At 39.4% G+C, this 15,041-nt stretch overlaps 1 protein-coding gene across 2 annotated transcripts; it reads left to right on the forward strand.

Annotated features, from left to right (window-relative positions):
• The first annotated feature begins 665 nt into the window (after positions 1–665).
• pafah1b2 (platelet-activating factor acetylhydrolase 1b, catalytic subunit 2) lies at positions 666–10,058 on the forward strand. 2 transcript variants are annotated; one of them, XM_042499520.2, is made up of 6 exons: positions 666–908; positions 2,646–2,727; positions 3,676–3,765; positions 3,929–4,045; positions 5,062–5,184; positions 6,772–10,058. In XM_042499520.2, exons 2-6 carry the CDS (start codon positions 2,647–2,649, stop codon positions 7,048–7,050), a joined length of 690 nt encoding a protein of 229 aa, XP_042355454.1. In that variant the 5' UTR covers positions 666–908; position 2,646; the 3' UTR covers positions 7,051–10,058. The 2 variants fall into 2 exon arrangements, with proteins under 2 accessions (XP_042355454.1, XP_042355453.1); XM_042499519.2 differs by having other exon boundaries at positions 670–891.
• The last annotated feature ends 4,983 nt before the right edge of the window (positions 10,059–15,041 follow it).

Raw genomic sequence — 15,041 nt, forward strand, 5'->3', positions numbered from 1 at the left:
TGAAGGTTCCCTGTTGCCCCGCGTTTGACTGCTCAGGCAAAGGCATCTAAAGTTGTGTATCAGCCTCAACAACCTCAATAAACTAGAAAAAGTAGCGGTGTTTTCGATATAGACAGCTTGCTAATGACCTCGAGAAAAGTTTTAGTATGGAAATTTAAGTATGTTTATTAATTTTATGTTTTAACTTATCTCTTTATTCTGTCTTGATCCTGCTTATTGTCATCATTATTGTTAATGTTGAGTGTCTACTGCATTTATTTTGTCACTGTATTTTTCTATCATGTTTCCGCCTCTAATTTGCTGTCTAATCACGCCTTATCTGTTGTCTGGCCTTTGTCCGGCATTATTGACTAACTTCATTTTTTTTCCTCTATGATTACTATTATTAGTATTATTATTATGTCCTATTACAATTGTTAGTATTATTATCATTATAGTATTATTCTTATTATTATCACTGTTATGGCTCAAGATGGGCAGATGTTGCATGCATGTATTAATATATGCATGTGTACGGTACATGTATATTATAGGCATTACTTTTGCCATTATTATTATTAGTATTATTATTATTAAAACAGAAATGAATGGCAGCCTGACAGACATATCTCAGGGTAAAGTCCCCCTGTGCTGCTGCAGCTCGCTGCAGTGCTGTCGGCGGTGTTACGGCTGGTGGCAGCGGCTCGGCCCTCTCCTCTGATGAGACGGTCTCTGTGGTTTGCCTTCTTGACACACCTTTTGTTGTCTCGTCTAGCTTGATTCTCAGGCGGCTAACGATTGCTAACAAGCATCCTCCGCCCCGACTACCCGCCGGAGGTTTAGTGAAGTTCGGGCAAAAAGAGTTACGCTGAAACCGAGCTAGCCGAGGAGTGACGGCCGACACCCTGCCAGGTAGTTTGTCTCGTAAAGTAAGAACAAAATAATTTCTGGACATTTTCATATTAGGGACGGGCGTGTCAAGATGCAGCCATAATAGCCTCCAGCCCGGGCACTGTGAGGCTAGCTAGCTAGCTTACAAGCTACCGTCAGATAAACAGCGGGTTTAATGCGATCTGCTCTGTGATCCGTAAGCACCCGCCGAGAAAGCGAAACTTAGTTTATATCCGTATTAGTCCAGTTAGTCTGTCCGTCTGCTTAAGCTGCTGTATCACAGCTATTGTTTCTGCTAGCTGGTGCTGATGCTTTCCTCTTTGTAACGTAACCTAAAAACAGCACGAGAATCAGATTTATTGGCTAAGCAACTCTGTACAAATAAAGGCATTTGACTTGTTTTTTTACTCGCAATGTACTTACACAGAAACAGACATAGCAGCTAGAAACAACAATACTATAGTGTAAAGGATCCTGGGATACACATGTAATTAATGTATATGAGGTCGTTGGATTTAGCAGTAGCGTGTTTATGTTCATATTTTCAGTGAAACTATGAAAATGTGTAAAAACGGTGTGTAAATGTGAAACATACATGTACAGTATGGTTGCAACAGTATGAGGTTTTCAGGGAACAGAAAATATCTCGGTATTACAGAATACCAGAGTGTTTATTACTATCAGTTACTATGAATGGAAGCAGAAGGTCTTTTTAAAGTTATTGATAGTATTAGTATAATTTATTACTATAATCGGAACCAGAAATCACTTTTTTAATTAAAGTATGTGTGCAAAGTTTGAAATAGCTAAAATGAGATTGTCTGTTGTTACATTTTTCGGCATTGTAGATAAGCAAATCTACACTGTAACTGTTCAAACCACAGTATGCCTGTAAGCGCTATATATCACTGCAACCCTAAGGTACAGTGAAAAACAATGCATCCTTGGTGTTACAAGGTCATTGTCATATATTAACTGTTTATCAGAGTGATGGCCTGTAGAAAGGTCTGTTTTTCCAATTAGTCAATCAAATTGTATTTATGTAGCCATTTTCACACAAGATGAGTGTCATTGTGCTTTACAGTTTGACTGAAGAAACAAAAATACGAATAATATAGAAAATAAGCAAAAATGGAGCGTAAAAAAAAAAGAATACATATAAACCATAACAATGGGATAGTAAGACACTACATAACAGACAGACTAAAAAAATAGACGTTGAGTTTATGTTTAAAAGTATCAATATTTCCAGCTCCTCTCAGATCCTTCAGCTGTTCCAGCTTTTCAAACAGCTAAAAATAAGAGTCTCCGGATCCGAGGGGCCTTTTTTTCTAAACCAAAAGCCTCTCTGACATGAAGTCAGGTGCAAGGCCAAGCAGTGTCCTATAAACTGATAAAAGAATTTTAAAATCAATGTGAAAACTTGCAGGCAGCCAGTGGAAAGTTTTTGAAAAAGGCGTGATGTGTGCTCTCCTGGTCTTGGTCAGAAGTCGTGCTGCAGAATTGTGAATTCATTGCTAGCTAATTAATTGTATTCTTTGGTTAACCAGAAAGGAGAGTGTTACAGTAGTCTAGCCGGCTAGTTCATTGTTTTTGTGTCTGGTTGTGTTGTTAAACAGTGTCTGTAGTGCTTATCAGAGGGGTGATGTTAAACAGGTTGTGTCTAGACTGTGATCCTTCTTTTTCTGCAGATCTGTTATTAAAATGAACCCTCTTTTCTGTATAGCTAAATATCGTTTTCTTGCCGTGTGAATAAGTGCTGGTGTTTCCTGCAGGATGAGTGGTGATGAATTGAACCCAGCTGCAGTTGCTAAACCAGTAGAGGATGTGCAAGGAGATGGACGATGGATGTCACAGGTTGGTGGTTTTGATTAGTGTTGGGAACATTCCCTCTATATCCATATGTGTTATAGACCTTATGTTCCTTATGTATGATGCCTTTTACCACCTGGAAGATTTGTTATTCATCAAAAGGCTTATCTGTTTCTTTGGTTTAGCCATGTTTTCCATGACAATACACATCACTGAGTTGTTGTTCTGGTTATTGTGCATGCTTTATGGCTTCTATGCTTCTAAAGGTCTCAGTGCTCATTATATAAGCAGAGGATAATTTCCCACTGTTTCTAACTTTTGTTACATAATGTAAATTAAAGTGTAGAGTCACTGAGGTTAAGTTTCTCATGTGTATGCATGTTTAAGTTACTGACATGTCAGTCATACCCCCTTTTTTTAAATTCTTGACGTTCCTTTATTTGTTCATCTGCCCCTCTTTACACACACTTTATAAGGCGTCAACAACATATTGAACAGTGCATTTAATTCCTAACATTGAGGATCATGATATTACTGTGATCCTGAGGTTACATGGGCACAATTTCACAAGATGATGATTTGATCGTATTCTCTCTAATATTAGCTACAAATGTGTGGTCATCATTATATCAGTCAGGGGTTTGGATCTGACTCAAGAAAGCACGTGCTCATAAATGATCATGATCCCCAAGCTTGTTTAGTGGCACCTCTGGCAGGTCCATGTGAGGTTAATCCTCCAAAGCTAATAGGACTGAGACAGTCTGCTTTACTGAGCTCTCTGTCAGATGGGCCAACAGACGTGTCATGTGGTGTGATGAGCTTGCAGGATTTTGTCTGATTGCGAAGGCTAATGGGTATTATCCTAAGATTTAGATAACTCATAAGACAAAGGCGATAACCCGGACTGAAATCCTAACTGATTACATTGTATTGTTTCCTGTAAATGAAATGTAATTCTTTTTCATTTTTCTGTCCCATCTCTTAAATATACAGCACACAAGATTTGTGCAGGAGTGTAAGGATGCTGAACCAGATGTGCTTTTTGTGGGAGATTCTATGGTACAACTAATGCAGCAGTATGAGGTAAAGAAAGATATTAACTTATTCTAAATCCCATCATTTGACTGCTCACATTGCACCGGCGTCTCGTTTATTATTTTTCTTTGTAATCTCAATAAGCCACCATACCAGTCTTATATTGGTACGCATGTTACTGTAACGCCTGTTTCTGGTTTCCTCTCCACAGGTCTGGAGGGAGTTATTCTCTCCTCTTCATGCGCTCAATTTTGGCATCGGTGGGGACACCACCTGTAATGTGCTGTGGAGGCTGCAGAACGGAGAGCTGGAGAACATCCGTCCCAAGGTGAGATACGATCTTCAGAGAAAGACAGTTAATTTTTTTTTTTTTAACCTCTCACATACATTTCACCCCAGATACAGAGGGCAGTCACTGCATACATATTTTACTTCTTTTATCCACAGAACACCATGTGCATACACTTTTTCCCTCTCTGACACACAGACACGTTGCACATACACAGTTTTTTGTAGATCTTGTATATCTTGCATGTATCTGTCACTGATCTCATCATGTTGGATGTAGCAAGAGCATGTGGCCCTAATTTTGAGTTTGTGCGTAACAGCTTTTATGACTCCGTCAGTAGAGTTGGGTTGATTTTCGGGTTTGTCAGTCTGGTACAGTACATGCGTTAAAGCCAGCTGGATTTTATGCAAACCAGCTGAACCAGTATTTGTTGTGAAACACATCGTTGCAAATTAAAAACAACTCATACGGAGTTGACCGATATAAGTTTTTCAGGCCAATTACCAAATACAGATTATTAGTAATTAATGAGAGCCATAACAGATAGCTGGAACCGATATGCATTTACAATAAAAATAAAAATATTCACGTCAATACTTAGAATTTGGAATAAAAAAAGTCCAACACAAAACTTTGTTTAAACGCCTTTATCAAATGTTTAATGATAACTGAAACTGTCAACATCAAACTTTTTTGGTTTAATACTGTATAGTCAAGTGAAAATTTAGATAAAAATGAATAAATAAACATAGCTCCCTCCCATAATTTTATTGGCAATCATCAAAATAAAATGCTGATAGAGATAATCGTCAAAATGCCAAATACCGGCCCCAATATTTGGCCTTGCCGATGGTCTGTTAGCCCCAAGTACTCATATGTACATTAGCAACCTGTGCCGATGCTGCACTAAATCCAACTTGTATTGCATTAGTAATAAGCAATGTGATAATGTGATGAACGTATTATTTTGTTGTGTTATTGACGGACTAACAGAGTGTTTTAGTATTAACCAGTGTTCAGCGAAAGTAACTAAGCGTCTGTCTGCTCTTGTCCAGGTGGTGGTGTTGTGGGTAGGAACCAACAATCATGAACACACAGCAGAGCAAGTTGCAGGAGGAATTCTTGCTATTGTGCAGCTGCTCACCTCTCGCCTCCCCAAGGCAAAGATAGTTGTACTGGTGAGTACTTGTATGTCTTGTCTATTGTCACACCTGGTTTGGTTTGAAGGTATGTTGGCATTTAGTTTTCTTTGTGGACTTTATTTTCTCTCTGCAGTCGTCAAAGAGACAAAGTATTTTGTACTTATTTATGTAAGTGAGTAAAGTATTTTTTTCTTTTTGAACTTTGCATTGTTATGAAGATCTAGTGAAACGCTGTTTTACTAGGAGTATTAATGTGATGAACACACCATGATACCGAGCAAAAAAAAAGACCACACTTGATGTGCAACCAAGTAGATGTGGGTCACCAGTTTTCAAACATGTTATTTTTTTGGTCTTTGTCAAGGAAAATGCAGATACCAAGTCAAATGAGCAAGCAGCTGAATTGTTTCCATGAGTAAGATATTTAGAATATAGGATGAATCAAACTTCGATGTTCTCTGTATAATGAGTTTAAAATTCAGAGGTGCAGTCCGTCAGAGGCATACTTCTGTAAAGGATGTAAGGAAAATATATATATAAATGGCAAAAAAATCAAAGATAAAAATATAAATATGCACTATATTGAGTGAAAAAAAATCAAAAATTGATATTATTCTCTTACCTTTGGTGCTATTTATCAGTCTAGATGGTCTGTGGTTGTGAGCGGCAGAGTGTTTGAGATATCGGCTGTACAGATGTCTGCCTTCTCTCCAGTATAATGGATCCAGATGGCACTCAGCTCGTGTTGCTCAAAGCACAAAAAATGTATATCAACAGCAATGTGTCTTTAAAGAAATAATGACCTGTTACTCAAGATAATCCACAGATCTTATTGTGAGCAGTTTAGAGCAGGAACTATTTCCTTTCTACTAAACTTCACCCACCAACCGATTCAACGTGCAGAATGTTGCGTACATCTACCAACGGAAGAGTGGCTCGTGCTTGTGTCAGCGTCAGATGTAAACAATCATGGCGCCCTCATTGGCTGAGCTGCAATGTCAGCTAGCTCGTAGGGGCTAGGTGAGCTAACAGAACATACACACCTCCTTCTGCGCAGTGATACAGTTGGTGGGTGTAGTTCAGCAGAACAAAAGTAGTTCCTACATGAAACTGCCCACAATCAGGTCTGTGCATTATCTTGAGTAACCAGGTCATGATTTCTGGAAAGAGACATCACTGTATTTTTTTGGGCACTATGAGCATCACAAGTGGAGTGCCATCTAGTTCCATTATATTGGAGAGGAGACAAACATCTCTGCAGCTGATATTTCCAACACTCGGCAACTCACACCAAAACTATCTAGACTGATAAATGGCACTACAGAGGTAAGAGGGGAAAAAAGGTATTTTTGATTGTCCCTTTAAAATAAAAGTGTGTACAAGTCATTGTTTGTCAGGTGGCTCAGTGAGCTTTGCAGACTCTCCTTGCTTTTGGGTTTCAATGGGAAGTGCTTACGATATGACTGAAAAAGTTAATGAGCCAAATTGAGAGAGTCAAATTTAGGCTTACTTACCCTTTTTTTAAAAAAAAAACAAACAAACATTAAAATATAACCAAATCAATACAAAATATCAACACATCGCCCTTAATATGTCAGTTAAAGATCTTTTTTCGAACCTCAGGGTTTGTTGCCCCGAGGGGAGCGACCCAACCCACTGCGGGAGAAGAATACGGAGGTTAACGCGTTCCTGCGCTCCTGGCTGCCCCGAGTGAACCAGGCTCAGGTCCTGGATGTGAGCGGTGAGTTTGTTCACTCTGACGGAGCCATCAGCCCGCAGGACATGTTTGACTTCCTCCACCTGACGTCGACGGGTTACCGCACCTTAGCCAAGCCCCTCAGCGACCTGCTGCTGCAGATACTGGAGGAGACGCCGGAGGAGAGACGGGCGTCGCTGGTATGAGGGGCCGTCGCCGAGCAGCACGTTTATCCAGAGGCATGTCTCACCCGCTGCTGTGGGGAGACGGGGGAGACATGTCGCTGGTATCTGGAGGAGGAAGGGCTCACTCATAAGGGGGGAGAGGCACCCTGATGTGAGTGGGCCCAGGAGGGAGTGGGATCACATTCATGAGGAGGGTTGGGTGTGGAGAGGTGCTGAGGAGGGAGAGAGACCTCACTACAGACGTAGACACTGTGATTGCAGTAGTAACCTCTATTGCAAAAGGATTTACAAAGGTCAGACTACTCTGAGTCATAGACAGATATACTGAGATCACATGGGACTGCAGCGGCACACACACACAGATTAATCTTGGCCTGTGGATAAAACGAGTGTTTCCCTCTGTCAGCTGTGCCACGGAGATGTGAAACAAATAGATCCAATTTCTTCATCCGTGTTTGGTCTGATGTCAACAAAACGGTTTGCTGTGTAGCTTCTCTATTAACACGTGAGAAGTCCAGCGCACAACATACTCACAGAAGCCAGAGCATTATCCAACACTGAATATTTTTACAAGTCTGACCAGTATGCCGCACAGCAGTGGTTCCCAACCAAAAGTGTTGTAAGAAAAACATTACGGGTGACATTCAAGGGATAGGATGAAAAAAAAAACATCTCTGTTACAAAAAATTTTGTTAATATTTTTTCTTTCTTCTGATACACTGAATACTTTCACCTCTCTAGGCTTCTAAAAATCACTCTTTGGTGTGAAATTGTGTCCTTAAAAAGTTGGGAATCACTGCTGAGATGCACACTCTGTATTGCAGTGTTTAAAAAACTCTCACTACTGGACGATTTTGCTTAAAGCATAATCCAGCGAAGCAAATGTCACATAAAATAATTTACCCATATTTACTATGATACATTTGTCTTTCCACTTCGTGTGTGTACTATTTCATATACTCAAAACAAGGAGCACTTATTCTGCTAAATGTTTACTATTGAACTCAAGTGTGTAGCTAATTAGATGTCTTTTTAAACTGTTCATGAATATAAAACAGATCAGTGTATATGTGGAGAGCGAAGTACTTTTCCGCAGACCACACATACAGCTGATCACTAAACCATCACGAAATACAACTTAAACCTGATGCTGCACGCACGCTGTAAGACGAGCCTCGGCTTCGATGTAAAATCAGCCAGCGCTTCTGTATTAAATGATCAGTCAGAATCATGTATTCATACATATTCAGTGGTGATGTTAGACCGTCTGATAATCCAAAACACCCCTGATCCCTGATCCCTGATCCCTGATCCCTGATCCCTGCTGCCTGCGCGCTAAACTTCCACCACACCAGGCAAGTGCGTTCACATTTTACTTGCAGAATTACAGATCAGCATTTGGGTCCAAATAAATAGAATGTGACGTTTTATTTTAATGTCTACAAAACAAGTAGGTTAGAAATTATTTTAATTAATTTAATTTTGCTGAACTAAAGCCGAGAAGCTTTTGAAATTGTGTTTAACGACTTCCTGGGTATCTATGGAAGGACATTTTTGAAAGGGACAATATTTTAGTGCAGAGTCGTGCACAGCTAATTTTCATGAACCACTCCCGAACCAAAAGCGTGACGTGCAATACTGTACCCGCCCGACCCTAAAATGCAAATCCTATAATTACCATGCCCTGCATAAATCTTTCAGTTTGGCAACACCCTTAGAATGATCATTTTGAAACATCTCATGTGTGAAACTTTGATATTTAAAAGTGAATATAATTCAGGAAAAATATACAATTTAAATGAATATTTTTTGCTTATTTTCAAAGTATTAAGCAGCATTTCACCACAGTTAACATTGCCTGTAAGTAACGCACCTGTTGGAAGCAGTTATTTTCCAGCTGGTGCAGAGAACAGCCGACAGAAAAAAATGTCAGCAGGGGATTTAAACAAAAAACAAAATTACTCTAAATGATTTATATGTATTAATCATCCAGCTCCTGCAATCCATGCATGTTCCTTTTTCCCTCCCAGAACCAAACCAAAAATAAAATTTAGACAAAAAATACCACACGCCGGGCACCTGCGGGTACCCAGCCGGGTGCAGGACTGTGTTCCAGTGTCATGATAAATGTGTGCGTATTATTTTTTAGTCCAACAGTGCACTTAATTTGATTTTTCAAAACAAAGTCACAACACCTGAGATAATCTGGTTTCCTCTCCTCTTGTTTTGACATCACATTGCTAATGACAACACCAGTTATTCCTTACCAAAACAGACACTTGTCTCTGCGTCTCTATCTCACAGTAATCCATCCAGATATTTAGTCTGACACTTCAACTAGCACAGGCTCTCTCTCCCTCTGCCTCCTTAATACATGAACATACAGCTTATTCCCTTAGAAGCACCTCTTTATTCCGTTTCTCACCTCCTTTTTAAAATTTCTCCCCCTATTGTGTTTGTAGTCAACTTTCACCCTGCCCTGCCACCCTGAGCCCTGACATCTCTACATGATGTAGTTACTGGATATTTTTAGAAATAAAAAGTAGCCACGTGGTTAAGCTACCGAACACAGCTATACTAAATATTGTCACGCTAAATGCTTAAAAGCAATCACAGGTCATGTAAAGATACCCATTCGTCTGTGAGCTTCTACTGTTTCTTCATGGCTCGGCTCAAATTGTGGCTGAGAGTCTCTTGTCGAGCATCAGATTATCCGACGTTACTGCTGTCTTAAGCTCTGCACATTTGCGTGCTGTGTTAAATATAAATAGTGTATATGTGTGTGTGCCTTAAGTGTTAATGGGGACGGTTGTGTACAGTATGTCTGGTACTGGATTGTGTAAGTTGGGGCGTGTGAGTGTCTAGAAGTGACCCCAGTTGTATATAAGACGAGAAGCTTGATGAAATGATGTTTGAAGGGGGTGCAGTTTGTGGGAGTCTGTGTTTGGTGCGATACAGCATTTGCACTGATTTGGCTCGTTGTCACATTATTGAGGTAAAGCATTCCAATAAAAAAAAACAACAAGGAAGTAATCGTGTCAGCAGTGATTTTTTTTTTCTATTTTTGGTCAGTATAAGCTGCCATTTCTGATTTTAAAATAGAGGATGCACAAATCTCAAGTTTCTGAAATTGCGGGCTGTGGCACAATCCCAGTTATGGTTATATTCTGTATATGCATGCAACCCGTTCCATGCTGAACTCACCTGATACAGTTTAACACAGCTCCCTACATTTTAATACTGGCCATGGTTTCATAACCCACCACTGTGGGTTGTCAGAGTGTGGGGTGGTCTCTCGCCGATCGAAGGGCATCCATTTTTTTTTCACTAGTTGCAGTTTTTTTCTGTTGAATCCCTTTTTACTGATTTTATTGTTATTCATCACTTTTTACAGCCATTGCTGCTAGTTATTTGTTTTTATTGGTTATTGCTGTCATATGTTATACATCCTTGTAGCCCTCTTAATGTGAAAACAGGGCATTCCTGTAAAAGAGCTTAATGCTCAGTCAATTTTCCCTGAATAACCTATGGTTTGTTGATCTCTGTGGACGTACAGACTTTGAGGCGAGTTCCTGCATAAAGCATGGCTTAGGGCCGTCACCATCATACTGACAAATGCAGAGGGCTCCCTGCAGACCTGTTAAACCCTTTATACACACTATCCATAACTCCACATTTCTGCAGACCTTGCCTTAGGGGATTAGCCACAGAGGTGTGGTCTGGAGTCACAAATTTGATGACTTTAGACTCAACAAAATCAAAAAAGTCTTGTAATTCAACTTGCACTTAAATGCGTCATAACTTCACTCAGACATGAACCTTTTTGACTTGAAGATACTCCATACTCTCTCCCAAACCCTAAGATTAAAAAGCATTTGATTTATTTGAAAAGTGTTCCAAAAATCAATTCATTTCTCTTTCCTGAGTGAACAAAAATTAATTCTATTCAGTCCCAGCAAGTCGAGACTAAATTCAGCAGTTCCTTTTTGTTTAAAACCATTCAGTCGCAGGAGAGAACCAGGCGCAACTAAAGCTACCTCACTAACTGTCCGGTGGAAGAAATTACGCCAAAGATGATTTCATTCACGCACAAAAAGGTCAACAACAACAACAACAACAACAACAACAACAAAGAAAATCACCTGGGTCAAAAATGATGGACGGAGACGCAGAAACGTTTAAGGTCACCCGACGTTAGTAGTTGCAGGGAGAACGGTAAGCCGCGGCTAATTCCCATATTTAGGAAGCTAATGTTTAGCTAACGTTGGCCTAACAACTAAATAACTTTTTGATGCCTAGCTAACGTTAGCTAGTCAGCTAAGTCACTTTTTAAAAATTAGAAAGCTAATGCTGAGCTAACGTTAGCTTGACAGCTAAATAACTTTTTAATGCTGAGATAACATTAGCTTGACAGCTAAATAATTGTTTAATGCTTAGCTAACGTTAGCTTGACAGCTAAGTAACTTTTTAACATAGTTAGCAAACTAATGCTTAGCTAACGTTAGCTTAGCAGCTAAGTAACTTTTTAACGAACTTTTTCTTGAACATACGAACAGTTTTCAATATTTTTACTGTTATTCCAGTGAAATAACATTTGGTGAAAAGCATATTATGACTTGTTTAAGACTCAAAACTCAAAGTTTAGGACTTGGGACTTGACTCTGGACTTTTCACTCTTGACCTGCGAATTGATTTTGGACTTGACTGTAAAGAAACGGGTGTCCTGCCTGACATATTAGGCTATATTTATAGTAAAAGAAATACCTCAACAGAAAGGATTTAATGTTTTTGGTCCATAAAAAAAAACACATGATCAGATGATTGCAAGCATGAGCGATAAGACATACAGTTAACACATCAAATCTTTTACATTTGTATTTTGCCTACTGTTGCTGTTTTTGACAAGAACAAATAAATGAATTTTTAACAGTTTCCTTTCATCCACTTTGAAAGGCAAGAGTCTGGAGGACGTAATAATGATGGATGGATCCCTGAAGTGCTTCGTCCTTGAAGAAGGTAAAAAACAAACTGAAAAGTCCCACACCCACAACTGTACCATGCATAACATGTTTGGCATCATCATGGCAAGGGGGACACATGAGACTGTGGGTTAAGCAGTCCTCCATTAGAACATTTTGAACGTCAAATACAATTTCAAGCATACTGGTGACTTTTTATGCAGCAGTTTTTGCTTTTTCAGCATTAGCCTATGTTGTCAACGTTATTACCCCTTGGGGCCCTCTTTCATAGCCTGTTACACACACTCGTATTGATCTGTGTACAAAATGCACTTTTCAAAATCAAGCTTTAAATCAGTCAAGTATTAATATGATCTACTTTCATTGAGTTCATTTTTGAAGCAACATTAATTCTAATCATAAATATCAAATATTCATTAATCTTCAAAATTTTAACCTTTTAAATGCTGTATTTTTGTCATGGTGTCACTATGTTTTTATGTCTGCATCTTCTTGCAGTCAAACACTTAACATGTCCATAAAGTGGTTGATGGTTTTAAGGCCTTAAGGGGCGCACTGGTATTGGGGCCCAAGAATTGTGATTTGCAGCACTACACATGCTCACCAGCAGAGGGAACCATTTAATCAAACAACTAAATTGAGAATGCCACTAAGGAGGCTCACTGCTTGTTCCACACCTCATCTCTCTCAGCTACACAGTTCCTTAGTCCCTAATTAATTTGCTTTCACCAACTTTATCAGTCTAATGTATTAACAGCACTCAGAGGCAATGTACACTCATGTTAAAATATCCTCATTAAACATTAGGCGTGCAGGAGTTTATATGATTGTTGGCACGTTGTACAATAGCCCGTTAATAAACCATTTCCTCACTCTTGATGTGGCGCCCATTAATTTTAACTGTGACCCCAAACTGTCCCAGAGTAACTGAAATAGTCGTTCCATCTGGATGTTGTGCTGCAGACTGAGTGTGAAGTCTGAAGCACTGTTAACGCGTTGAACTCCATCCAAAACGAAACAACATGAAGTAATTGTCTGGTATGCTGGAGTTCACGAGTCTGACGCAGGAATGAATGAGGAATTAAAGCTGGTATTTTTACTAGTTTTTCCATCTTAAGAGCCATGCTGCTGTAAAAATGATTTCACGTAAATCTGCGTCGCCTGAAATGGTAAAAGAAAAAAAAGTTAAAGGGCACTTTCTGGTGAGAAAATTAAACATTTTATCTAAACCATCTGTATGTTTAGACTGCTGGTGATCCAAATCTAAATATGCACTTTAAGTTTTTCAAGGTCTTGAAGCCAACCATAGGTAAATATTTGACTGCTTCATCTGTCAACACAGAGTTTGAAAATGGGAAATGATAACTTTCTAATCCCAACGGAGGCCTCACCAGCCAGTTAGCTACGCCCTGATAAAATCTGGCCCTGTGTGTTCCTGCTGTATTGACCTGTTTAAAACTTGGCTCTAATTCAGTATTGACGACCTGGGCAGTGTTTGGTATCTGTAACACAACATCTCAAAGGCCTGTATGAACAGAGAAGGCAAGAGGAAAGATTAGATACATGTTGCACCTATCAGAGGTCACTTTATGTGTGAACCTGTGAGGTCAGGGTTTGTAATATGCTGCCAGATGTGATAAATGGTGCTGTGGCTACAACATGCGTTGAAGACATATAGATCTATATGTCATCTGCTGCAGGTGTTATCGAATAACACAGCACAGGGATTCAGCCTAACCCTGTACTGAAATGCCTTCTTATTAACCACTTTAGCAATGACCATAAACCGCAGGCAAAGACACAAGTTATTAAGCATTTTCCCAGAGTTCACTGTTAATTTAGATCAGATTTGATGTCTGCTGTGATGATATATTGCAAAAAAACCCAAACAAAAACATTTTAACAATCAAATTTAATTCTTTGAAAACGAGGGGCTTTCAAGTCTAATTTTACTCATGGGGTTCAGTGTCTTTGATCACCATGTGAGATGCAGTTTTTCATATGATTTCTCTCAGATGTCATGATTTCATAAATGATGAGCAATATAAGTGCATATTTGGGCGGGTGCCATGTGCTTTGACCCTTACGGTGTTTCTTTTCTCGGTCAAAAGTTAAAATCAGTCACATGTTTTGACTTCCAAATCAGACTATATAATATCACAGGATACGAATAACAGAAGTTGTTCTCGTGCCAAAAGCAGAAGTTAAGAGAAATCAAATCTGTTGTTTTTATGCTTCGCAGCAGAACAATTCTTTTACATCAGAAATCTGCATCTGCTGTCCTGAGGGGACCGGGGGATTTTTTAGTAAGCTGGAATATGCCTCTGTTTTTGGGAAGTTGCAGCATTGGCAGATCATGAAAAAATGTGCCCCTGCTCACAGATATAGATATACAAAAGGCCCCACCACCTCAGACTTTGTAGAGGGTTTTGCCTTCTTTGTTGTTGTTTTTGTTGTTTTGCATCCTTTTTTAGTTGTTATGTATCTTTTTTGTGGTTTTGTGTCTCTGTGTTGTTGTTTTCTTGTTTTTGTATCTTTTTGTTGTTGATTTGCTGTTTATTTGTAGATGTTTTGTATCTCTTTGCGATTGTCTCATTATGATCTTTTTGTGGTCTTTTTGTGTCTCTTTGTGGTCATTTTGAGTCTCCCTCCTGGTCACTAATTTGAGGGACATTTTCTGGATGGAGGCCAGGGAGGGGCCTAACACTTTGGACCCCTGGGCCTGTGCCCAGTAGGCCCATTCAGTAGTCCACCTATGGTTTGTTGAGATTTGTATTTTTGTTGTTATGCCTCCATGCTGGCGATAGCTGTGGCCGTATGCAATAGTTTATTTTTGTGCTGATTGTAGAGATCTTCTGTGCTGTCAGAGGGAAGATGTGTGTGAAGCATTCAAGTTTTCACAGACATGGGTGTGAACTGTCAGTGTAAGTTGACTGGTTTGCGGAGGCATACAAGCACAAAGCAGGAATTCTAGTGTGATTTTAGTTTAATTATATACAGTTTATGATGGAAATCTGTGGTGAATTATTGTAT

Source organism: Plectropomus leopardus, chromosome 15 (genome assembly GCF_026936395.1).
Source record: "Plectropomus leopardus strain MGB_pleo_1.0 chromosome 15, ASM2693639v1, whole genome shotgun sequence".
Classification (NCBI taxonomy): Eukaryota; Metazoa; Chordata; class Actinopteri; order Perciformes; family Serranidae; genus Plectropomus; species Plectropomus leopardus.